This window comes from Rutilus rutilus (assembly GCF_951802725.1).
Source record: "Rutilus rutilus genome assembly, chromosome: 11".
In the NCBI taxonomy this organism is placed as follows: domain Eukaryota; kingdom Metazoa; phylum Chordata; class Actinopteri; order Cypriniformes; family Leuciscidae; genus Rutilus; species Rutilus rutilus.
Window position 1 is genome coordinate 33,181,544 of NC_140216.1, and position 27,284 is coordinate 33,208,827.

Here is a 27,284-nt window from a genome sequence, read left to right on the forward strand (position 1 = left end):
TGTCCATTGTTTTTTTTTTTATATATCCTTTTACCCTGTGCAAACGTACCCCAGTCTTAAGGACACGATAGAGGACGGCGGTTAAACAGCGAGACTGTTTACCTTTATCTGCATCTCTTCCTTCCCTTGGCTGAAGTGGACAGCTTCTTTTGTTCCTCAAGAAACATGATACAGCCTCCATCACCCTCTCATTCCTTCATCTGACCCTTAACCGACAGGTCGGTCGTCCTGGCTTGACGTCTCAGAGGTCATTTTGAAAGAGCTCTGTTTTGGGTAACGAAATCCACCCTGAAATGCACTGAGGGGTGACGAGACAGTCACGTGTGCGGGATCTCAATGCACCCACAAGGCACTGAAACTTTGAGATTTTAAGACCTGTTCAACATGCTCGGAAGTCCCAAGGGAATGAAGATATGTGGGGTCAATTTAACTTGAAGCCAAAGGCACCGTTGAGTTGTGGATGGAAGGTCATTCGTGGCAAAGCATGCCTTGGAGATCAGATGCATGCTTTAAGCTTCTTAACACCTTTTGCTACACTTTTTTAAACCCTCATCTTTTTTTGTGTCTCTTAGTGAGCCATACACATTTTATTTTAAAAGTAAGGCAAGCTCCTACATGCTTGAGCTGAGGAGCGGGAAGAAAAAAAAACTGCATTTCTGCGGACAACGACATACCACAGTTTTGCAGCGAAATTGCTACTCTCTCCTTGGGCGTCCCCACAAAGATTCGTCCTGCTGTAATCAGGATTCCATTGGATTCATGTTCTAAAACAGGCCCGTTTTAAAAATCACCTTGCGTTGACACAGGAACATCTGAAGTTTAAAACTGAAAAGTATTTGTGTTAATACGTTTAGGTTGCTTATTGAGTTCCAGTATGTGAGAAATCTTTTTCTTCTTATCAACAGATATCTGATCCTAATCCTTTTAATGTTTCGTTTTGAACTGTGTTGCTCTTCGACCAAATCAGTGATCTGATCTTGATGATCTTGTAGTGATCTTTTTGATTTTGATCAGATCTCTCTAGATAGAGATCTATGTCCCATTCATTTATAGAAATTTCTAAGTTCATCCCTTTGCTTTATTTTAAGAGTTACGGCCACAGAAACGTGCAAAAAAGCCTCTGCTCCCAGATATATTCAAATATATTTTAAAATGCATTTCAAAATATACAAAAAATGGCTAAATTAAATAAAAGGCTAATAAATATAATTTTTATTAGGTCATTTTAACTCTTATTTTGAGCCATTTTTTGTATATTGTCAGTCTAAATATATTTATATTGTCCTATAGGAAATATATTTTTTTGACCCTTGAAATACATTTTGTGATATATTTTTGCATTTACATGGAATATATTTCCAGTTAAAAAAATATACAGTATTTCATTAAGCCACATTGACTACAATATATTTTTGAAATAAATATTGCCCAGAATGTTTAGCGCCCACTTCAGCAAAGACTACTAGGTGTACAATGTCACTAAATGAACATTCACAATAAGCTGATTTTTTTTTTTTTTAAATACAGTATGTACTTTTCAGATTCTTTTTCCAACCCTATATGTATGTAAGTGCCAGCCAAAATAATCTTAACGTATATGTATGTGCAAGTCGACAGCAGAAATACACTAACACACATTTATTACATATATTTATACTTCATTTTAGCATAAAATTCTGAGCTTTATAACTCCTTGCAAACCTGTAGACAGTTTTATCTCCGGCAGCCTGCGGATGTTTTTGTGGTTTGGGCTGTTTGCATGGAGAGACCCGTAATCATATGAGTCTGACCACAGATACACTGAATTAAGGGTTTTTGTACTGTCACAGAGTGGAGACAGACATCCTTGACTCATTGGACAGTTTTGATGGAAACGTCTTATCCTTGTGTAGTTTGTAACAGAAATGTTTTCATATAGGCTAGATAGAATTTAAAATTAAATTGGATAATGTCAATTCTTGTTGTTGTGCACAACCTTTTTTGTTCAGTGCTTTAAGTTACCAAATTGGGCCCTGTAGTCAAAATTTAATTTTTTTTTTTTTTTTTGAGGTGACGCACTGGATATATTAAAATACAGTATATGCACATGCAGTGGTGCGATTCCAATCAACATGCTCTCAGGTTGTGTGTACAGGGTGTTTATATTCTCTCAAAAAGACCAGTTCGGTCATGTTTTGTATTTTTAATGTTGCTTTGAATATAATTTATTTTCAAATGTTTTGCTTTTATGTAACTGTTGTATATGTGTTTAAAAAAAGAATGTTTGACCTGCCCCACGTTTTCATGTCATTCACTGAATAATAAGCAAAATAATTATTGTAAAACTTATTGTAATTAAATCTGATCTGTTTTCTACACCCATTTTCGTAAGATTTCTTTGAGGCCTCCAGAAATAAATGATTCCTTGAACGTGTTAAGTGTTTTGCGTACATATATGTGCACGTTTTCTTGTGCTCTTAAGGTAAAGATCTCATCTGTAGAAAAACATACATTGAAAATGAAAAATAAAATGGCTGGATTTGGCGAGGGACATTCTTGAGAGCATATGATTGGACAAAAATCTGTGTAGTAAAGGGTGAGTCATCTACACTGTAAAAAATGATATGATTAGTAAGTTATGACAACATGTTTTTACATTGCTTTAACTAATAAAAATAAGTTAAGCAATTTCCACTTTTTATAAGTTATACGAAATTCAACTCATTTTTAAAATGACTTAAACATCCAAGTTGATTGTACTTAATTTAACACTGTAAAAAGTGAACAGTTGGATCAACTTAAAAAAAATTACTTCAATTGGTAACACCTAAAGAAATTAAGTTTTCTCAACTTAAATTATCACGTTTTATCGTGAAAAACACTTTTTTTCAGTGTATATTTTGTATATGTATATGTGTATGTGGTCCATAGAAGAAAAATAATTTTTTGGTGCTTTATGTGCTTTATGGATGTTAATATCACTATTCTTGGGCAGGTGTGAAGGAACCGTGTTGAATTGCACAGATCTCCTTTCATATGTGACCAGTTGAGCTGGTTCATTGGCCTTAAGTCAACAGAAAGATCCTTAAAGCTAAGAGCTGCTGGGTGTACTTAATACCTTCACTGTGAGAGACTCGACTTGAATGTGTGCACCCATTCAATAAATGTAAATGTCAAAAAAGGAAACAAATGTGTGTTTAGTCACTGTCACGATGGGCCATTCTGAATTTCGAGTGCCACGCCTGCCGTACTGTGGAGGCTTTTGGTGTTTCTCCAGCTCTCCCTGACTGATACATTGAATGTGTGGTGTAACCTAAGTATGCATGACTGGTTTCTCACTGGTCATGAAGCGCAATTTGTCATCTCCTGAGATATATAATCCAGTGTGACAGTGTATGTTTGTACAGTATATTGCTTGAATAGACTTCTTTTTCATTCTGACTAGTGAAAAGAATTACCATGGTAACAATAGTTTAAGCCAAAATACTACAAAAACTGTTGCCTTTGCCATAAAAGTATCATCCCCAAAGGGTAAATTCAATGCCATTTCTTTGTAATTATTTGTGAAATTTACTAGCACTTTCTAAGTGAAAATTGTTTCAAAGTAAATTATACACCAGCATTTATTTTATTTTATTTGCAGTAGTGATTTGTGATGGTATTTGGTGTAATCTACCATGTTTACCATGGTAAAAAAAAAATTCAAGGGTGTTGTCTGCACTTGAAGTGTATCTGCATGTCCATGAATGAGTTTAGAGGCATTCACTGATCCGATATAATTACATCACAAATCACATTCCATGGTATTGTCAGGAAGGTGACAACCAGGAATGACGAGAGGGTCTCACTTAGGTCCTGTATGCTGTAGTCTGCCCACGGGGGTCTGTCCCCAGGCCTGATCGTACAGGCAGAACCTGATTTCACCAAGTGTTTCAACATGCTCTTGGATCAACATCTTTGTTGATCCTGAAACAACATTACAATAAACCAATCAGATTTGAGGGACAAGTTTACAGTTTGTCAAGTTTTGGCTTACAACCAAGATTAGGTGCTTCCATCAGTGTTATTCACCCTTAATTTCCCTTTGATTTTAGGGATATGGTTAGGACTACATTTTCAGACAGGAATGTTGTTCCAGTTTCAATAAAATATGTTGGAACGTGACTAACTCAGCAAAATCAGGACATGCCTACACAGTAGGGTTTTGGTTCATGTGCATGGTCTGCGTGTGTTTGTGTGGTCACCATTTTCACATCCCCGCTATTGATTCAGTAAACAGCCTGAGGCTTCAGAATGAAGTCTTTCAGGTTTTTATCTTCTTGCCCCTCTCTTGTCCTCAGCTTTTTACAATAGCTCCCCTCCCCTGACACGCTCTCATTGTGTCTCTGTGGTATCAGTCTCTCTGCCGTCCGAGTCAAGCTTTCACGGGAGGATATTTTCTACCATTAAGTTACAAACCTGTTTGTCTGCAGTGTTCTGTGTGAATGTACTAACCAGTAATTTACCTGTAGTGGTTCCTTCGCATGCATGTTTGAGAAACAGAAAGGAGGAGGTGCATGACAGTGTTGTTGAGTGTTTTTTGAATTCCGCTGTCGAAACATTTCGCCAACTTGCTTGTGCAAGCCCCAAAGGCTGTCATTACCTTTGGTGAATGCCAAAGGATAGTTTTCTTAGTACATATCCACATTATTTGTTTAATTCTGATTTAGCCAATTTATTAATTTAAGCACTTTATAATGCAGAATTAGTCAACTTTTAACTAAGGCACTTAAAGTCTTAATAATGTAGGCTATATGACAGGTGTTTTGAACTGTTAGAGTTTATTGATTGAAAATGTTGAAAAGAGGACTGGCCTCTGTTGTCATTTACTAAACCTCATGTCTTTCCTGACTTGTGGAACACAAAACAGATATTTTGAACATCAATGGGGTCCAATATTGGTTTAAAGTTAAACCCCACTGACTTTCATGGACTGACTTTCAAAAGTATGATAATCTAGAGAAAATGTGTAATACACATACATTATAATTAGTTATAATTGTCAGAATAACCCATATAAGTTCATTTCAGGTTTGCTCACTTAACTGAGGGGACAACATATTTTAAAACCTTAGGCGGTTTTGTACGAGTATTGCATGCGCTCCTTATATGTCTTTGTTCAGTTCATGATATACGGCTGGACAATTTGTTTGAACATGCATTAACATCCTGTCTCGTTCCGCAGTGTTACTGAACGAGAGCACGGCGGAGTGATATAGTTCCTCAGAAACAGAGAGTCTTTCAGTAAGCAGGTTGGACAGGACTGAAAAATCGGCAGCACACCTGTGTTGAAATTAGTTTGTTTGTGTGCATGTTTGAGTTTAAAATCAGTTAGCCCCGCCTCTAGACACACTCTATTGGTGGTTGTGTTGGGTTGGTTGAGATATATACAGTAATGTTTACTTACAAATGGTCTACTTACAGCTGGGATAAGAGAAAGTATAATGCTTGAATCTGATTGGTTTATGAACATTCTAAGGTGTGCAATTATTTGCGGGGAAACGCACGGCTAAAGTAGATCCAGGCAGTCTTGACCGCATTACAATTCCATATCACTTCGCCAATTGAGTTCAGTTATTTCAAAGGTCTTTACAGCCTACAACTGCAAAAGAACCAAAACCCACAACGACACTGACCAAGCAAATAAATATAGTAAATATAAATAGGATAGGATATAAATGGCGCAGTTCTTGGAGCAGATAAACTTACAGTTTCGCTATTAGTAGACACGCTAGTGCCGAACACTGCTGAGAGACAGACTCAGGTAATTCATACACGCTTGATAACGGTCTCTCTCTCTCTCTCTCTCTCTCTCTCTCTCTAATAACTGCATTAGTCTTTGCTATCAATGGCTCAAGCCTCCATTACTAGCTCTAAAATTACGTTTTGGAATTAGCAACGGAGGCTTAGGATTAGATGCGTAAGAAATTAGTTCTACACACAATAGTGTTTTAAGGACAAAAATCTGACACATCTTGAAATACATCATCTGAACAATGTTTTGAGGTGTGGTAACCGTAGTATAAGCGGAGTGATTGATTCCGGGCCATTGAATTATTGAAAAATATAGCACACCCGAGGTGTAACGGCCACTACGCGATTAAAAAGGTCTATTTAAATAGAGCTGTTCAGTTTGTAGTTCTAAAATCTGGAAGAGAACTAGTATTTTACATCCTCGAATTCCCTCAGGAATGTCTAATGGTTTTGTAGATTTGGGACTTTAGATTTATGACTAAAATAAGGTCTGTGGTTGAAATTACTTGGGAACTTTCTCATTTCGTTCAACATCATAAATCACACTGAATCCTCAAATGCAATTTTTATTTAAAGCTGTGTGCTGAAAAATCATTGCGGTAAAGGACTGCAATGGTTCGTTAAGCATGTAAACCTTATGGTAGGTGTAGTTCTTATTTAACAACTTAATAGCAGCTTGCTTTTAATATTAAAAACAGACCTTATTTTACTAATAAATCCATAACTGCTCTTTTAAAAACCCTTTTGTGAGAGAGCCAATGGCCATTCCAGTTTCGCCTACATAAGGATATCATGAATGAACAACAGTCAATTTACTGCTGAAAGGAAACTGACTCATTTTTTATGATAGTCACATTTATGTTGTAATGCTCCTAACGATCTCTGGATTGTGTAAAACAGCAGTTTTACTGGAAATTATGAATCCTTTATTCCATAAACATATTTTAAGAAGCTTTATTAATAGTCTGATTACTAGCAAAAAGAGGAGCAGTCAAAGTCAACTGATGAAACCACAAAAACATACTTTTCTATAGCAGTCAGTACTGTACTCACATGGGTGCAAACAGTATCTTATTTTGGGTATTCGGTTTTAGGATTTGCTGTCCTCTGTTGACTTATTCAGAGCAGACGGCAAGTTAAATTATGCAAAAGAAAACAATACAACAAAAAAAGCAAAAGTCTTCTGGAACTACTAATATTTTATTTAAAAAAATCAAGGAAAATGTATTTTTTTCCCACAGCTTTCAAACATGGTGTATTCTCTCAATATAATGGGGGGTTTTGGGGGGAGAATGCTTTGAATGGCATATACACAATGTACATCCCTCAGAAACATCCAAGAGTTTAAGCTTGATGGATTAAGCCAAATAATCATCTCTCACAAAATATCTGTAAGCCTAGTGATTATGTGCCTCTTGTGTTGTAGTGCTCTGAAGCCACTATTCAAACAGTTATACTGTGTTGGAACTCAAGTGAGGACACTCATCATGATATTGAAAGCTCTAAAAACAACATTGATTTTTAAAGAGCGACTATCACCCGCTTACTTTGCCGAACCAACATTCATCCCAAGAATCTCAAGTTTACCTATCAAAAACCAGCTGGTATTGTTATCAATTGAAACCACCTCCCTTTATCCCTTTATGTGATAGAAACCCCAACCACACCACAGACAGCTATTGGAATGAATCTCACAAAAACCTCTCAAGGATAATGTAGGACAGATTTAATCCTAAGAATCAAAACTTTGTGTAATACATACTGTACAAAAAAAAAGTATATACACATACACACACAGACCACTTTATTGGATACACCTGGCTAGTACCGGGTTGGACCCCCTTTGCCTTCAGAGCTGCCTTAATTCTTCATGGCATAGGTTCAAGAAGGTGCTGGAAATGCGAATCTTCTGTACCACCACATCCCAAAGCTGCTCTCTTGGATTGAGATCTGGTGACTGTGGAGGCCATTTGAGTATAGTGAACTCATTGTCGTGTTCAAGAAAACAGCTTGAGATGATTTGAACTTTGTGGCATGGTGCGTTATCCTGCTGGACGTAGCTATCAGAAGATGATACACTGTGGTCTTGGATGGACACGTTCAGCATTCAGCAACAATGCTTATAGGCTGTCGCGTTTAAATGATGCTCAATACTAAGGGGCCCAAAAATCCTCCAATCCATTACACCACCACCAGCCTCCTGAACCATTGAAACAAGGCAGGAGCTTTCATGTTGCTTACACCAAATTCTGACCCTACCATCTGAATGTTGCAGCAGAAATTAAGATTCATGAGACCAGGCAATGTTTTCCCAGTCCAATCTTATTGTGCAGTTTCCAGTTCTTAGTTGGCAGGAGTGGCATCCGGTGTGTCTTCTGCTGCTGAAGCCCATCTGCTTCAAGGTTCGACGTGTTGAGCGTTCAGAGAAGCTCTTCTGCAGACCTCGGTTGTAACTAGTGGTTATTTGAGATACTGTTGCCTTTCTGTCAGCTCAAACCAGTCTGGCCATTCTCCTCTGACCGCTGGCATCAACAAGGCATTTACACCCACAAAACTGTTCCTCACTGGATATTTTCTCTTTCGGATCATTCTCTATAAACCCTAGAGATTGTTGTGTGTGAAAATACCAGTAGAGCAGCAGTTTCTGAAATGCTCAGACCAGCCTGTCTGGCATTAACAACCACACCATGTCCAAAGCACTTAAATCACCTTTCTTCCCCATTTTGACACTCAGTTTGAACTTCAGCAGATCGTCTTGACTTGACCATGTCCACATGCCTAAATGCATTGAATTGCTGTCATGTGATTGGCTGATTAGATATTTGAGTTAAGCAGTTGAACAGGTATACCTAATAAAGTGGCCATGAGTGTATATAAACCACTCAAGAAAAACGTAGGTCATATTTAATGCTGTATGCATTCTACATGTATTATGTAGTAATAATAATAAACTTAAGAATATCGATCAGCGAGTATTTAACATGAAAATGCGCTTGTTTGACATTAAAAATGCGAAATATCTCAACAATTTGGCATCCTTTATGCAAATAAGTTCTTGTTTTTTAGGTTGGCGTTTGAGGTGTATATACGCATTAGTTTGAGTATTGGTAGATTTGACCATTTTCTGCTTTTAAGACTAATTTAATAAATCTCACTCTGATCTCAGACCTGAAGCTGTAAAAGTAGATGCAGCCTAAAAGCTTAATGTGAATAGAGCATCTTTTCCATAAGATGATTGGTGTGTTGTACAGGCGGCAGCAGGACGGGACATGCAGTGTGTAATTACTGAGGAATGCAACAGTAGAGCGCAAGCAGCTCTTTTACACTTGCAAAAATCAAAATGAGATACCCTACAGCAGAGAGGTAGGGCTTCTTTGTGGATATGTATACCTTATACTCAAACAATTACATGTTGATGCAATGAGCACATCATGTTTGACGTGCATACTGGAGTTTCCGGTAATCTGAATGATGAGTTCCTTCCTTGCTCGTAGAACTTTAAGTGCTCTCTTTCAGTGGAAGCTACTTTGGCTTTTACATTTGGCTTAAAGCACCACATGCATCAACTATGCAAGAAGGTACTGAAGAAATGTATGCTTTTCTTTGGGAAAGCATTGTGTGGAATGATTGTGATTCATGGAATTATGAAAGTCTCTTGATCATGTGGTCAGTTTCAGTTCAGTTCAGATTTTGAATTGTGTCATAATTCCAGTAAGATAGCATCTGACAGCACACACTGCAATGCGAAGGATTCTAAATAAATAAATACTGTTTATGAAGCAGAGCAATCATGATCATAATAGATAGCGACTGCACAGTCATGTAAATGGCAGGTATAATCCAGTCATTTGAAAGGTAAATGCCGTCAACGGTTCTCAAGATCATTGCGCAATGTTACCTGTAGCTGCAGCCGTGACTCACACCCTAATGACAGCACACTTGTGTTTTGTCTTTGCTGTATTTGAACTGGTATGTGTTATTTGTACTGTAAGCCTCCAAAGTGCATTGCAGAAAACCGACACCAGTAATTTTTCAGCTGAAACTGAACTCCACCGCAGTCAAATGACCCATTTATAAGATGAATAATACTGAAAGGAGGAGATGTTGGGGAGTAGGTCATGAAGTGATGATTTTGCATTTGTCAGCCACAAAAATAGATAGATTTAATCAATGTTGAGTCAATGCAGAGGAGGTATACACTCACCGGACACTTGCTAGGACTGGCTTGGACCACCTTTGCCTTCAGAACTGCCTTAATTCTTTCCATGCTTTCATGTTGTTTACGCCAAAATTCTGCCCCTACCATCTGAATGTCGCAGCAGAAATCGAGACTCACCAGATCAGGCGACGTTTTTCCAATCTTCTCTATCTCTTCACACTTTAGCCTGTGTGATTTGTAGCCTCAGTTTCCTGTTCTTAGCTGACAGGAGTGGCACCTGGTGTGTCTACTGCTGCTTTACTGCTTCAAGGTTCGATGTGACATTCAGAGAAGCGCTTCTGCAGACCTCGGTTAGCAGAGTTACTAGTTTTCGCCCACAGAACTTCTGCTCATTTTCTCTGTAAACCCTTGAGATGGTGGTGCATGAATACTGGAACTACAGAGAGAGGGAACTGTGACCAAATTAGGAGCCTTTTACATGACACCGTTTTCAACTTAAAACATTGCGTTTTGGCTGTTCATTTACAAGACAACGCCATTTTCGGGGCCTGAAAACACAAACTTGTGGGTTTCAAAGTGCAAGTTTTCGAAAACGATACCGTTACCGTCTCTGTGTAAACTACAAAAATGCAAATTTGTTAAAATGGTATATAATGCATATTAAGTGTTCAGTCTATAGGCGCAAAATGATCGCAAATTTACATTACTTTTAATTTAATTTACCACACAAAAGATTCACCCACTAAATCTGACATAATTAAAAAAAAAAAAAAACGTACAGTCTCTCACTTCCGCCAATAAGCATCAATGATTTTGATGACATCACTCTGCACTTTCGTTTCTCATCAGATGTTCTGTCCAATCAAATGTTCTCTAGAATCCACTGCGTCCTGCCCCCTACATTATAAATAGACGCTGAAGCTGCGGCTAAAATCTGTCACTTGTTCACTCATTTACTATTTTCTACATGGTGAATGGCACATAGTTCACTACATAGGGGATAGGGAACGATTCAGACAGTTTAAATTTGGCGAATGAAGTCTGGTTTTATGTTAGTGTCACACGAACTGTCGCAGCGCACATAGTCTGCTCCGGTCCAGAGACACAATAAGCACAGAGTGGATCATATGAGCGAGTCCAGAAAACATAACGGATCCTTTTGAATTCTGCACAGAATGCTATAGTATAAAGCGATATGGAGGAGAAACTGTTAGAGATTAGAAGAAAACTGCGGCTTTACCGAGCTAAACGGCTCTGGCCGTGCTGTGATATAACTAAACGCTATTGGCTATTTTTTTAAAAAGAGGAGGAGCTGTTCAATATGTCCCGCCCTGTCTTCCTGTTTCAGTGGAAATTACATCAACACATTGAATAACGCTGCACGTTTCAAGGCACTTCAGTAGGCCTTTAAACTCACATTGTGTTTGGTGGCTTGTGTATATCAATCTGATGAGCAAAAGAATTTCCTCCACTGGCAGCCGCTCTACCCACAATGCCGTTTCTCACACGCCTCTGTCTAACATCACTGCCATTCACACAGCTCTGCAGGCACACTGTGGTTTATTGGTGAGCAAGCTAACACTTTGGTTTGGCACAGTTTTATATTTTAGGTCTCACCAATCAGAGCATCTATGCCAGTAACAGTGGTTTCCATAGATGCAGATCACTGTGTGATCAAAAGTGTGGAAAATGAGCGCCAGGAAAATCTCATATTGGAAAGTATGGTCTGACATTTAATAAGTCGAGATACAAAAGACTACACTGCCCACACGCCTTTCCATTTGTTTGGCCATGGTTGAGAGGTTAAATCAATGTTTTATGAGGGACTAATGTTAGCCTCCATTAGAATGAGACAGCTTGATTTATTTTCAGAGCGAGTGTAGTTATAGATTGTGGTAGTGTCCATTATAGTTTGAAGCTTTCCATTAAGGATAAAGGGTATGCACTTAGCTCTCACTTATTTCACTGTTGAGGTTTGTTGTTGTCAGATGGATAAAATGTATGGTGTTTCTGTAACTATTCATGATATGTATTAATGGAGCACAAAAGCTAAACTGGTCTCATATGCTAAGTGGCTTTATCGTCGTTCAGAAGGTTTACACTGTAATGGTAAAGTGTGCTATTATGTATTTGTTCGTCTGTTTTTATTGGAATGAATGGCACCCTAAAAAACCCAAAGAGGCTACAGCACCCCCTGCAGGCTGCAATGGCCTCCTGCACCTGTTGACTTTTTAATTTTAGTGGTGCTTCATAAGGTAAATAAATACACTTTATTTTTGCTCATACTTAAAGAACAAAACAAAACACCGGTCACGAATTAGAAGTCTAAAACGTGAATTTTTAAAGAGAAATGTCGGAGCTTGTGTTTGTTGCCCAGCCATATTTATTTGAACAGTGAGAGCTCAGCTAAGCTCACGCGTACGGCGCTACCTGAAATTGTCCATATGTCGGCCGGGTCAGAGGTCACTCTTCTGCCGGAACTCGACTTGCGTATGGCCTTTACCGAAAGCTAGTGATTAGAGTTTAAACTGTTATAAATATGGATATTTTTCTTATAAAAACACATCACTTTGCTTCAGAAGGCCACAATTAACCCCTGGAGCCATTTGGATTACTTTTGGATTACTTTTGGATTACTTTTACGTAATGCGCATGCGCTTTTTGGAGCTTCAAAGACTAATCACTCCCATGATAAAGCTTGGAAGAGCCAGGATATTTTTTAATATGACTCAGATTGGGTTTGGCTGAAAGAAGAAAGTCATATACACCTAGGATGGCTTGAGGGTGAGTAAATTATGGGATCATTTTTGGGTGAACTAACCCTTTTAATAGGCAATTTTTTCAGTTTAATTTCTGACACTTTTCAGTTGTTTTATAGTGGGTTTTGGGTGCCAGTATCTTCATATGAGAACAGTTTGGTGCCTCCTGGTCTTCCTATAACAAAAACAGACTGAAACATCGTCATAATGACGGTAATGGTTGTATTTTTTTTTAACCTCGACCTATCCTATCCTTCAGATGGAACGGCTCTGATATGAAGACTATCAGTAAAATGAGTGTTTATAAATTCCATAGATATCACCTCCTCTCATTCTTGAGGCCTAAATAAACTCAGTCTTTCATATTTTTGCAAAACAACCAGGGTACAACCAATGTAGTATCCTGGAGTAACCAGTCGTCGTTTTTGTATTTCAAGTGTTGTGTTCAGGATAGCACAGTCAAACACAACAGAATGCCATCTGCTACATGAGTTATGAAGGATAAGATGTAAATTACATTTTCAACAACAACTTGCTGGGCCTTATTTTTAATCCAAACCGCTCTTTTAGATTGAAATGCACTTAAAAAGTTCGTAAGACTATAAAATGTATATATATATATATATATATATATATATATATATATATATATATATATATATATATAAAATGTTATGTACTGCCTGGTAATTCTTAATTAATAATTAATTAATAATTGATCTTTTTTTACTTCTACTGGGAGAAAAACAACAATAAATTAGCTTGATAACATTGCAGTGGTCATTTTCATGAGTAAGATAAGATTTAAAGGCTTAGCTTTGCAATTATAAGTTTCCTGGCTGTCCTGGAACATGTATATGCTTCCATCTAGTGGTTGAAGAAAGGTGTATAATGTTTAATGGCATATCACCTTGTTCCTATAGGGAGGGGCTAGCAGGTGCTTCAGTACCCCCAAGAAAGACCAAAGCACCCAGATAGCACCCCCAAAAATCATTTCTGGAAGCAATTATATTCAGACTGTATTCTATGGAAGCCCATAACCGCATGGTGAAAAAAAACAAAAAAAAAACGTATATTGTTATTTCGAGATTAAGTCGTTATTTCAACAAAATATCTCATTATTTCGACATAATAAATCGTTATTTCGACATAATATCTCGTTATTTCGACATAAGGGGACATTCTAATCTGCATTAAGATGCTTGACGTGTAATTAAACACGTTGCGTTCATATTCTGCATTGACTCATCTGATTTTTTTGTACATAGTATAGCTTACTTATGATTTTAGTATCATAATGATTAATAAATGCACGCACAATTATCCGTGAACTTGATAAATGTTGCACATTTGTTGATGAGGGATTTGTGGACAGATTAATGTTTTTAGATTGGTGGAGTACAAAATTGGGACAGAAAGACATGCGAGTCAAGCTGTTTTAATACGTTTAGTAGCCTATGAGATTATTATTCAATAATTCCATTCCATTCATATTTTTTAAAGGATTTTTTTATGCTCATACTGATAATTGGGTAAGGGAAAGAAAGGGAAAAGTAAGAAAAAGCTCTCTGGAAAAATAAATAAACAGAACTGCATGCGTCTTGCGGAAGAACATTGAAGCCGGAGCTACTTCTCTATGTTTATGTCAGTTACACAGCGGACAAAAATATTTCGAATATAAACACTTATTGTATGATTGTGAGAATAAGACAAAAACGCGGTTTGGAAAATGGATTGGCCTACATGAGGTAGGCTACTCGCTTATTAAGTACATTTTGAACAAAAAAAGTTATGGACTGCAGCTTTATGTATTAAAACAATATGTGAGTGTCTATTAAATCATTATGAAATAATGTAATGTTTACAGTTAGGGTGAAACTAGAAAAAATATGTAGCGCTCCAAACAGGAAAAAAGTCCTTGACAGGTGCGTAGAGCCAATGGTATATTGAAGAATGAACAAAAAGGTGGCTTGACCGCACACTGATTCACTCAAGACTGGAAAAGTCTACAAAAATATTTTTTTATTTTATAAATTGCATCGTGCAAAAAGTGCAAAGTGCATGTGAGTTAAAAACAACCACCAGCAAGCAAACATTTCAGCACAATGCTATCTTCAGTGCTCACTTAGCAAACAACATTCACCCTTTTTAAGCAGGTGTATGCTGTATCATCCTTTGAAGCTGTATATCTGAAATATTCTGCTATATGTGTGCAAGATGGAACTTGCTTGGAATTCTACTTGTGATAATTAAGGTTTATCTGAGGTAATTGAATTCAGCTGATTGTCCTTAATTGCTGACCTGCTTAAAAAGGGTGAATGTTGTTTGCTGGAGAAAGAGATCAGGTACACTTTACATGGTTCAACTCTAAGTGGATACTGGAGAGCAAGTAGAATTCCTAGAGGTCTCAGAATACAAAAGACACCCACGATTGGTGGTGGAGATTCTGAGTTCTGTAAGAAATGGTGTGAGATCATGAATAAGGCTTCACTGGACCTCACCCTTCTTGTTGTTGAGTTCACACAGAGGGAACTAAAGAAGGTGAGAGAAGAAATTGAAGAAACCAAAGCCTCTATTATAGCATCTCATAGTGAAGTTAACTTTAACCAACAATTGGTATTCTGGACACTTCCTTGGTGGAATTCAAGCAAGGTATACAACAGAAGAAGATCCGTAAATTCCGCAGAGACACTTTAGACTATAAAGAAAGAAGAGTTTATCCCTGGCTTAATTGCAACAGCACGTTTTCAAGATCCTCGGTTTGAAGATGAGGTTTTGGCACACTTCTGCATCCAGTGGTGACAGTGAAGTGGATTTTTTTAGATCACGCCAGGAACGGCACGCAAATACCCACTTCGCAGAAGACCCCTACCACCCGTCGTGGGAGACGTGGGAGTAAGAGGAGATACTCAACAACCAGTTCGGAAGAGGGGGACTCGCCTAAAGACAATTTGATCTTCAATCTTACTGGTCAAGAATTACATCCACAAGAAGTAAGTCTTCTGAACAAAGGTCTAAGCTTTGTTCCAACTAAAGCCACAGATCCTTTTGTCACCAAAATTGTTTTTCTGGACATTAAGATTGAAATGTTGGTACAAAAATGACAAAGTTGATCAATTGAATATGTATAACCACAATGGTCGAGTGAAATTCAAGCCTATAAGCACCTTTTGTCCACCTGTGTCTAATCCATCTATTGAGACATTGTAGGCTAGTGGAAAGGGATGTGACTAATTTATTTGAGCAGGCATCATTTCGGAACAAAAAGTCAAATTTGACGCATTCTGAAAAAGAAGCTCTTGATGAACTGTGTAGGAATAAAGACATTGTCATCAAACCTGCTGATAAAGGAGGCGGTTTGGTGATTATGCCTCGAGCACTCTGCAATCATGCATGAATCATGAATTATCTTCGTCAACTCAACAATACTAGTTATTACCGAGTTTTGCCATCAGATCCTACAAATCGGTTTCAAAGTGAGCTCGAGAAATTTATTCAGGAAGCACATGTTCATCAATTATTTTCTGATATCTTACCTAAGGTACATAAGAGTTTGGTCAATCCACCAGGACGACCTATAGTAGCAGGAAACGATAGTCTCACTGAACCTCTTTCAAATTTTGTTGATTCTGTTTTGAGACCTTTAGTCACTTCCCTTCCTAGTTATTTGAGAGTCCGCTGATTTTCTGCAATGTCTAGCAACTCTACAAAATGTTTGTTGTGATGCTTGGTTGCAGGTTGAGGGCACCGCCATGGGGGCCACTATGGCTCCTGATTATGCTCATTTATACTTGGGTTTTTTGGAGGACTGAGATGTTTTCAACAATCCTTTCTTGGACAACATTATTTTGCTTAAGAGATACATCGATGATTGCTTTGTCATTTACAAAGGTTCTGAAAGTGATTTTGAAACATTTGTTTTGTGCATGAATTGTCTTAGGCCTTCCATCAAATTCACATATCATGTGGGGATCACTGATGTCAATTTCTTGGACACTTCTATATCAATTGTGGATAATCAAATAGTCTCTTCTCTTTATAGAAAAAGACACAGCTAAGAACAGTCTCCTTCATGCTAATAGTGCTCATCCAATGCCCTTAAAACGTGGTTTACCTTATAGCCAATTTTTGAGACTTCACCGTATTTGTTCTGGTAGAGAGGATTTTGAGTCTAAAGCCCAGAGCTTGTACATGGACTTTAAATCACGGGGCTATCCTAACAAGTGGCTGCACTTGAGAAGGTTTCTATCTTACAAAAACAGGAGGAGAGAAATTTGACTATGAATAAAAGAAACAAGAGGAGCTCTAATTTGAGGGACAAGCTTGTTCATGCTGACACCTACATCTCTTCTCCAACTACTCTTGTCGATGCCCAGGGCAATTTTCCACAATTGTTCTTCCTGTACTATGTATGTTAAATGTAAATCATTTACACATCCTCGTACACTAAAAACTTATAAGATTAGACAATTGATAACTTGTAAGAGTACATAATGTTATTTACATTATCATTTGTCCATGTTCACAACTATATGTTGGCAAAACCTCACATGCATTACGCACAAGAATGATTGAACACACAAGTGCCATTAGGAGACAGGATGATACATCTTCAAGTTCTCGTCATTTTAAGTTTGCCAACCACTCTCTGTCTGACATGAAGTTCCTGGGCATCGAGAGGATTCTACCTCATAGAAGAGGTGGAGATAGAGAATAGAAAACTATAGCAAAGGGAGGCTTTTTGGATCTTTGAACTTAAATCCTTATTTCCTGAGGGTATGAATGAAGAACTTGAATTTTCTTGTTTTTTGTAAAATAATTATTATTACAACTTTTTTTTTTTTTGCTTTGTCTGTAATGCTGTATCATCTTTTGAAGCTGTATATCTGTAATATTCTGCTATATGTGTGCAAGATGGAACTTGCTTGGAATTCTACTTGTGATAATTAAGGTTTATCTGAGATAATTGTATTATTCAGCCTTACTTGCTGACCTGCTTAAAAAGGGTGAATGTTGTTTGCTAAGTGAGCACTGAAGATGGCAATGTGCTGAAACGTTTGCTTGCTGGTGTCTGTTTGTTTTTTAACTCACATGCACTTTGCACTTTTTGCACGATGCAATTTATAAAATAATGTAGACTTTTCCAGTCTTGAGTGGATCAGTGTGCGGTCAGCCACCCCTTTTGTTCATTCTACAGTTAGGGTGAGTCATAAGCTGCTGGTTTACAGAAAACATCTCAGAATATTTGTCAGCTGATTTTTTTGGGGAAATTGCTTATGACATTTTCTGGCTAAACAGACAAATGGATCTTGAATGAGATACAGAGAACTACAATGTCAACCAATCGCACATCACAGCACACGGACACAATATTGTTTTAAAGGGCACCTATTATGACTCTTTTCACAAGATGTAAAATCTCTGATGTCCCCAGAGTATGTATGTGAAGTTTTAGCTCAAAATACCCAACAGATCATTTTTTTTACAGCATGTTTAAATTGTCATTTTTTTGGGGGCTCAGAAAAACGCGCTGTTTTAAGGCCCTTGCATACTGAGTCCGAAATTATCGCATGCGTTTTTTCGCTTTCGTGATTCGGTGGTTCTGAATTGTCAAAACACCATTCAAAATACTTGCTACCGATGCGAAAAACGCAGAAAATCGAACCCCGGACGAAAGTTTCGGAGGCAGTGTACAAGCGTGATTGACATAACGTGAGGTCGTATTTATTTTTTTAACGTGTGAAAATTTCGGACGCGAATTTCAGACTGTGCCCTTTAAATGCAAATTAACTGCTGCTGCACGGCCCAGGGGGCGGAGCCTCACGAGCTCGCGCTCAGAAGAACCAGAAGGACAATCTCAACAGAAACTCTGAGTTGAGGTGTTCATTTCGACTCGGCGTCGGACAATAATGCCCACAGAGCCAGAGAATATATGCTGTATGAGATAGAACAGGTATAGTGTAGTTTAATTATGGTTATAACTTATTTGTCATCTGCTTTTATCCACTATTAATACAAGCTTGCTGTAGCAAACCCCGTCCGAATGATGACCAAAATAACGTTATACTGATGAGTTCAGTGAAGTTTATTGTACATCACACAAAAGATGAGCGTTAGTTTTACTCCAGAGAATCACTGTAAGACCTGAATAAACACAGTATAAGAAGTGCGTATTAAAGTCTTATCCATAAGCTCTCTCTCTCTCTCCCTTTCATTATCAACAACATACACAGCGAAGTACACAAAACACTTGTTACAACTAACAGTAAACAAATATATACACACCTTTTCAGTGGGTGCTAAATAAACTGGTAAACCTTATATCCGTAAAACGACTCGATGAGCTGTCATAAAGTGCGCGCTCTCACTTTCAGTTCTGCCGTGGTCAGTAAGTTAGTCCTGTCGCTCTGGAGACTGTAAGCTGGATCACAAACAGTACAGATCCATCCTCGAGTAACAACGAGAGTAAATGAAGACTGCTATGTTCATTCTTACATCCAACAACAGCACACCTCAATCGCTTAGGAGCTGCTCCAGCTTCAAACAATGGCGGACTCTGTGTCCAGCTCACTCAGGGCGGGTCTAGGCTCAAACAGCAGTGTCAATCAAGGAGTCGTGGGAGGGGCTTGCGCAATTCTACGTCACATTGCACTGAATCTGAGAACTATGGAAGCTTGTTTCCGCCACAAAATAATAAAAAAAAAAGTCAGTGTTTTAAAGTCAGAATTGTGAGATATAAAGTCAGAATTGCGTGAAATAGTAACAATTGCGTGTTATAAAGTCAGAATTCTGACTTTTTTTCTCAAAATTGCGACTTTATATCACGTAATTCTGACTTTATATCTCAGAATTCTGACTTTATATCACGCAATTGGGAGATATAAAGTCAGAATTGCATGATATAAAGTCGCAATTGCGTGTTATAAAGTCAGAATTGTGAGATATAAACTATTCTAAGGTAAAAAAAAAAGTACGTCTTTTTTTCCCCTTAGAATTGGACTTTATATCTCACAATTCTGAGAAAAGATGTCAGAATTGCGAGATATAAACTCGCAATTATGTGTTATAAAGTCAGAATTGTGAGATATAAACTATTCTAAGGTAAAAAAAAAAAGTACGTCTTTTTTTCCCCTTAGAATTGGACTTTATATCTCACAATTCTGAGAAAAGATGTCAGAATTGCGAGATATAAACTCGCAATTATGTGTTATAAAGTCAGAATTGCGTGATATAAAGTCAGAATTCTGAGATATAAAGTCAGAATTGCGTGATATAAAGTCGCAATTGCGAGAAAAAAAGTCAGAATTCTGACTTTATAAGACGCAATTGCGACTTTATATCTCGCAATTCTGACTTTATATCTCGCAATTCTGACTTTATATCTCAGAATTCTGACTTTATGTCTCAGAATTCTGACTTTATTTCACGCAATTCTGACTTTATATCTCGCAATTGTGAGATAAAAAGTCGCAATTATCTTTTAAAATGTTTTATTCAGTGGCGGAAACAAGCTTCCATAGAGAACAGCTCATTCTGAGACAGTGCTTATGATTTATTGAGATTGTAAAAAAAAACCACTGGGTGGATTTGCTCACACGCTGCCAACACATTTATGTTCAAACACCATGTAAAAGTGAATTTTGCATAATAGGTGCCCTTTAAAACACCCCTGCAGTTGAGCAACTGCTGCAGTGAACAGAGGGATAGCGTGCAAAACGAGAGCAATGTCTGCAAACAGAGAGGGAATGCACAACAGTCTGATCGGCGAGCCTGACGATGACTACAGCAGTCCAGAGGTGCAATATTCAGGTATGAGAATCAGAACTTGGACACATGCATGTGCTGTGTCTTGATGTTTACATTTACACTGTGTGTAGTGAGGGCCTGTGTTTCTTAAAGAAAGTTTTTTTTTTTTTTTTTTTTTTTTTTTTAAGCTCTAAATATTATTTTAGAATTTAGAAATTTTAAATCAGTGGTTTTAGATTGAGTTAAGGTGTAGGCTATAATACGTACAAATTGTCACATTAAAGCTAAAATTGTTGATTAGATATATGATTGTTAAAAAAATATATATATATATGGTTGACATTTGGTTGAACAGTTGAAACATTGATTAAAACATTTCAACACTAGATTTTACATTTATGTGGCAAAGTTTTATATTTAGGCTATAGGGTAAGGAGATTCAAATCACAAACCCTTTGGTATGAGCAATAGTATTACCTTTATCAACTAGTTCAGGCATGCCACCAAACCCCAACTTTCACGAACACAAGCTGTAAGTGCCAGAGGGAACGGCTGCAACGCTGGTTGAACAAATTTTCTGCATTTAAATATGGACTAAGATAATAAGGTGAGGATGTAATGATCGATTCTACTTGTTTAAATCACAGTAATTGCTAAGCATGTATCAGAATAGTTGGCAACTGTTATTTAAACTGTTATCTGGCATCCGAATATCCACATGGAAGATGTAGTCAGTTGAAACAGTTTTGAGGTTAATGCACTAATGTTGTGTCTCTGGAAAATAGTGATCTGTGTCATTGTAATGTTCAAAGGTTTTTGTGCACATTTGTTGATGAGGGATTTGTGGACAGATTAATGTTTTTAGATTGATGGAGTACAAAATTGGGACAGAAAGACATGCGAGTCAAGCTGTTTTAATACGTTTAGTAGCCTATGAGGTTATTATTCAATAATTCCATTCCATTCATATTTTTTCAAGGATTTGTTATGCTCATACTGATAATTGGGTAAGGGAAAGAAAGGGAAAAGTAAGAAAAAGCTCTCTGGAAAAATAAATAAACAGAACTGCATGCGTCTTGCGGAAGAACATTGAAGCCGGAGCTACTTCTTTATGTCAATGACGACTCACGCAGCGGACTAAAATATTTAGAATATAAACACTTATTGTGCCATAGTGATTCAGAATAAGACAAAAACACGGTTTGGAAAATGGATAGGCCTACATACTCGCTTATTAAGTAGCCTACATTTTGTACATAAAAAGTTACGGACTGCAGCTTTATGTATTAAAACAATATGTGAGTGGCTATTCAATCATTATGAGTCATAAGCTGCTGGTTTACAGAAAACATCTCAGAATATTTGTGTCAGCTAATTTTTTGGGGGGGAATTGCTTATGACGTTCTCTGACTAAACAAACATCTGGATCTTTAATGAGATACAGAGAACTACAATGTCAACCAATCGCACGTCACAGCACACGGACACAATATTGTTTAAAAACACCCCTGCAGTTGAGCAACTGCTGCAGTGAACAGAGGGATAGCGTGCAATACGAGAGCAATGTCTGCAAACAGAGAGGAAATGCACAACAGTCTGATCGGCGAGCCTGACAATGACTACAGCAGTCGAGAGGTGCAATATTCAGGTATGAGAATCAGAACTTGGACACATGCATGTGCTGTATCTTGATGTTTACATTTACACTGTGTGTAGTGAGGGCCTGTGTTTCTTCAAGAAAAGTTTGAAAAAAACTTAAAAAAACCCCGAAATATTATTTTAGAATTTAGAAAATTTAAATCAGTGCTTTTAGATTGAGTTAAGGTGTATAATACGTACAAATTGTCACATTAAAGCTAAAATTGTTGATTTTATATATGTTTTTTTTAACAATCATATATGGTTGACATTTGGTTGAACAGTTCAAACATTGATTAAAACATTTCAACACTAGATTTTACATTTATGTGGCAAAGTTTTATATTTAGGCTAGGGTAAGGAGATTCAAATCACAAACCCTTTGGTATGAGCAATAGTATTAGTGATGCATGACTTGCATCCCTTCAGAATTTAGACTCGGAATTTAGAATTCTCTTTTTAATCATCTTGCTCTATAATTTTAAATTCAATTGCTCCTTTCAAGCTGAAACAATCAAAGCCTAAATCTTATTATTGGTTGGATGATCATACTCATTACTCTCAGACAGGCTTGTCATAAAGCAGAGCGGAGATGGAAGCATGATCGTCTAACTGTGTCCTTTGAGGTTTTTAAAGACTGTTTAAAAATTTCTCAGATTTAATTCAATTCTCCATGATTAATTCAATAACTAATCCAGGTCGCCAATTTCATGTGGAACCCTTGGCTGAACTTTGTGAAAAATATTTTAATGTTTTTTGATGATAAAGTGATTTTTTAGCAATTTGTTCAATGATGTTACTCGATCTTACTGCTGCCTTTAATACTGTCGATCGTAATATTCTTCTTTGGCATTTAGAACATTTGATTGGTATCAAGGGTACTTCCTTATGATGTCTTAGTTCATGTCTTAAAGACAGGTCTTTTTTAGTGTTGGGTACGTTTTCCTCATTCTCAACTCTTATTATTATTGGAGTACCTCAGGGCTCTATTCTGGGCCCGCATCTTTTTAACTTGTATATGCTTCTGCATGGGACTTTTCAGGTGCTGTCCCCGTTTATCAATTTCCACTGGACATCCGCCTTGCACCTTCTATTATCTTTTTTAAAATAAGCTGAAAGCGTATCTCGCCAGGCATTTTAAGTTTGTGTTGTTTTTATTATTCTGTTGGAGTCTTTTTTTTTTCTCTATTCAGCATTTTGGTCAGCTTTGCTGTTTTTAAATGTGCTTTATAAATAAAATGTACTCATTAGACATTAAGTATATCTTTTTTTGAATGTACAAACATTCATTCTGAATTTAATGTTTACATTAATAAGGCCTGTATTTCTCCATACCTTGTAAGAAAGTTTGTAAAAGAATAATAAAAAAATAAGACTCAGTGGTTTTAGATTGTTTAAGTGTATAATTTATTTTTCAATTGTCATATAAAAGCTAAAATTGTTGATTTTATTTATTTTTATTTATAAAGTATAAGTTTTGTTGCATACTATTTTTATCAGATACATAATTTTTGGCCACCCTAATGTGCTTCAAACAGGATGTTTGTTTTTCCAGGGTCATACCACTATCACATTGACCAATATGTGTTTCTCAACAGATGATTCTAAAGGATAACTTTTTACACTTTCCTGAATGTGAACATTTGTTAACTTTTTGGGCAATTATTCAACCTCGGATGCTCCATAAATGTCCAGTTGTTAAATGTCACCAACCATAAATGTTTATGATTTATGCCAAAGCTTTTATTTCTTGTCAAATAAATGTTATGTAAACGTGCTTCATTTGTTTAACTTTGTGTAAAAAAGTGCATTGTTAGACTTGGCCGTTTTTATACAATTGTTATATTGTAAATCGTTGTTTTATTTGTTTGTCCACAGTATTTAAGAACGCTGGGGGTAAAAGTGGAAAGCGATTTTGCCAAGAACCATTCAAAGTGGCAACAGCATGCCTGACTGCCTTCTGCCTCATCTTACTCATGATCCTGGTGGTCACAAGTATTCACAGTGGTACTTCTCCTTTCTCATATACATGACTTGCGCAATTTGGTGTGATAGTGTTTATCAACAAGTAGGGCTGAACATTGATACTTACACTGGACAAAAGTAATGGGACACATGACCTTCACACCACATCACCTTCACATGAAATGGGTCCTTCCCCTTGCAGCTATAACAGCTTTCACTCTGGGAAGGAAACCCATTCCATGAAGCTCCCGCCACACAGTATTTGTGCTGATATTATTGCCAGTGGAAGTTTGGAACTTTTTAGTCTTTTACTAATGGTGACTTTTACACACCTCAGCAGCTCTGTGACTTTACATGGTCTTCCGCTTCATTCCTGAGTCACTGCTGTTCCTAAACGCTTCCATTTTCCAATACAGACAGTTGGCCGTGGAAAATCTACCAGGGATGAAATTATACAAACTGACTTATTGCAAAGGTGGCATCCTATCACAATACCACACTTGAATTCATTGAGCTCTTCAGTGAACCCTTTTTTCACAAATGTTTGCAAATGCAGATCGCATGACTATGTGCTTGATTTTATACAACTGTGGCAATGGGTCTGATTGAAACACCTGAATTCAATAATAAGTGGTGTGTGCCACAATGCTTTTGTCCACGTAGTGTATTTCCAGAATGATTTGATTTCAATTCACAAGTTCTTAATTTGATCGAATTCTATTTTCGATTCCATTCGACTCATTTTGGTATATTCTGTTACTATTTCTAACTATTAAACAGTTCATTTGCTTTATCTTCCATATATAATCAACACAAGCACATAATAAAAAAACGTCCATTTCTTGTGTAAAACAGTCAAATTATAATAAAATTATAACTCATAAACACATCAGTTTCATTGTAAACTTGATCTTTCTATCTTTATTTCTCAAAATCCCTTATCTGCTTTTATTTCCTCTTTCTTAGGTAAGGGCCATTCCTCTAATCAGGATTCCCTCCCCAGCGCTTCTGAAACACACATGCAGACGGGCTGCGCTAATGTAACGGCTCTGACTGAAGAACTGCAGACTGTGAAGAAAGAGAAGAGTGAACTTGAGAGAGAGCGGTCGCAGTTGAAGGACAAAATCGCTAAGCTTGGTTCGTGAGGTGCAAGTGCATGCATTTGTGTTACTAACAAGCAATCTCTTGCATTTCATAACGTCCAAAACTGTTGGGTCTTTTTTAGAGGCAACCCCTGCACCACACACCACTCCAGCACCAACGAAGAGTCCCTGCCCTGAAGACTGGAAGCTCTTTAACGGCAGCTGTTACTACATCTCAGGGTATGGCAGGAGTTGGTCAGACAGTCAGAAGTACTGCAAGCAGAACGGAGGACACCTGGCCATCATCCATACGGCTGAGGAACAGGTGAGGACAGACGAGAGCTGTGCATCTCACTGCGCTTTAAGTACGCAGATATAATTGCAGAACATCTAAGGACCTCGAGTAACACCGACTGTCCACATCTATATGTGTGTGTAAAAAGAGAGAACAGAAACTACTAAATATGCAAAACAGGAAGGGATCTTAGCCAAAACCATGTGAGGCATTAAAATTGATTACTAAGTGTTTTTTTCCCCCACTGATTTGAATGATATTTGACTTATTGACTGGATAAAGACGTTCATATGGGACCTGCTGCCCCGTGGATACTGGAACGCTTACTGGTTTGGCATAAGTGATGAAAAAGTAGAAGACGACTGGTACTGGGTGGACGGAACCAAACTGGTTGGAGGGTAAGAACTTAACAAGTTAAAGCTCTCACACTAGAAGTCCAAGCTTCAGTACTAGATGACATATCTCACATGGAGTTAAAACTACTGAAAAGTAGTTTCATTTCTCATTTGGACACATGGCCTCATGTTATGACACTGAATCATCTCATTCTTCCTGTTTCTTCTTCCTCTTAAAGAGATCTTGCATTCACTCATTTTTTATTCATATATCCTCAGTGTTTAATGATAATAATTATTATGTAATTATTAAAGGGGAAATTACAGGAACCAGGACTGTTATTTTATTTTATTTATGCAAAGCGGTTATCTAGACATTCACTTGTAAAAATTCTTATTGCAGCCTGATTAATTATAGAAATTTATTATAAAATTAATAAGGATATAAAATGGTCATATAGAAGTAAAATTACAACTGTTTTGGGTGCTACAGAATATAGACATTAACGTTACATGTGGACTTACTGTACAGAAAAAAAAAAAAAAGAAAAAAAAAAAGTCCCTTTTAAAAAGTTGAGAAAAACCTTATTAAACAGATTTTAGAACCACTTTAATTTGCCGTTGTCTTTTTTTTTTTATTTTTTTTTTATTATGCTGTTTCCACTTGTTAAAAGCCAACAGACCGTAAGGAAAGCATGATGTCTGACTTGGACTAACCCATTGTTTTTCCTCTATAGTTTCTGGGAAGATGGCGAACCCAACAACCATATCGATGAAGACTGTGGCTACATGATAAAAACAAATGTTTTAAGCCGTGTGGCTATAAAGAGCTGGTATGATGCGCCGTGCTACATGTCCTTGCCCTGGATCTGTGAGAAGACGTCTGAGTCTGCTTGATCATTGCTCCCACCAATCGAAACAGACCATTAGCAATACAATCTGTAATGCAATTACCATTGTGTTTAGCATGTCTGGTCTCAGGGTTTTAAATGTTAGTCAAAAAAAGCAATTAACTGTTTATTTTCATCTAGCATCATATGTGCATTTATTTTTATCGAACTTTAGCTATGCTTTTTACCAAGGGATGATTTTTGTAAAGTAATTAAGTGCTTGAATTTTATAGAAAAATTATAGAAAGATCAATTGATTTATCAGTTTTCAATGTAAAATGTATTGTCTTTTCCTAAACAACTAAACGTCTTTGAATTACTTATCCTGTGTTTGCAGTTCTGGGGTAACTATGACAATATATAACAACTTTTATGTAAATACCTGTTTTTTTGTGTGTGTGTTTTTTTTATTATAACTTTGGTCATGTCCGGCAGTTCCACTTACACTCAGTAGGGCGCAGCATTGAGTCAAAAGTTTTGAACATAATGGGTCAGTCAATAGCTGGGGCCTATACCATGAAGCAGGTTTAGGTGGATAGCCAGGTATGTTTCAGTTTAGTTTGCGGTAGTCCTTTAGTTTTAGGCACTATGAATATTAAAATCATTGAATGCATGGCTAACCGTGGATTATTTATCCCTTACA

The 27,284-nt window shown here is 37.2% G+C and overlaps 1 protein-coding gene across 3 annotated transcripts; it reads left to right on the forward strand.

The window, feature by feature from the left end:
* The first annotated feature begins 20,357 nt into the window (after nt 1-20,357).
* Nucleotides 20,358-27,036, forward strand: LOC311299211 (C-type lectin domain family 4 member D). Of its 3 annotated transcripts, none has more exons than XM_084422664.1 (7): nt 20,949-21,043; nt 21,881-22,084; nt 23,953-24,081; nt 25,006-25,176; nt 25,265-25,446; nt 25,699-25,814; nt 26,489-27,036. In XM_084422664.1, exons 2-7 carry the CDS (start codon nt 22,000-22,002, stop codon nt 26,646-26,648), a joined length of 843 nt encoding a protein of 280 aa, XP_084278790.1. In that variant the 5' UTR covers nt 20,949-21,043; nt 21,881-21,999; the 3' UTR covers nt 26,649-27,036. The 3 variants fall into 3 exon arrangements, with proteins under 3 accessions (XP_084278792.1, XP_084278790.1, XP_084278791.1); XM_084422665.1 differs by having other exon boundaries at nt 20,961-21,043; nt 21,914-22,084; XM_084422666.1 differs by lacking the exons at nt 20,949-21,043; nt 21,881-22,084 and adding an exon at nt 20,358-20,499.
* Nucleotides 27,037-27,284: the final 248 nt, after the last annotated feature.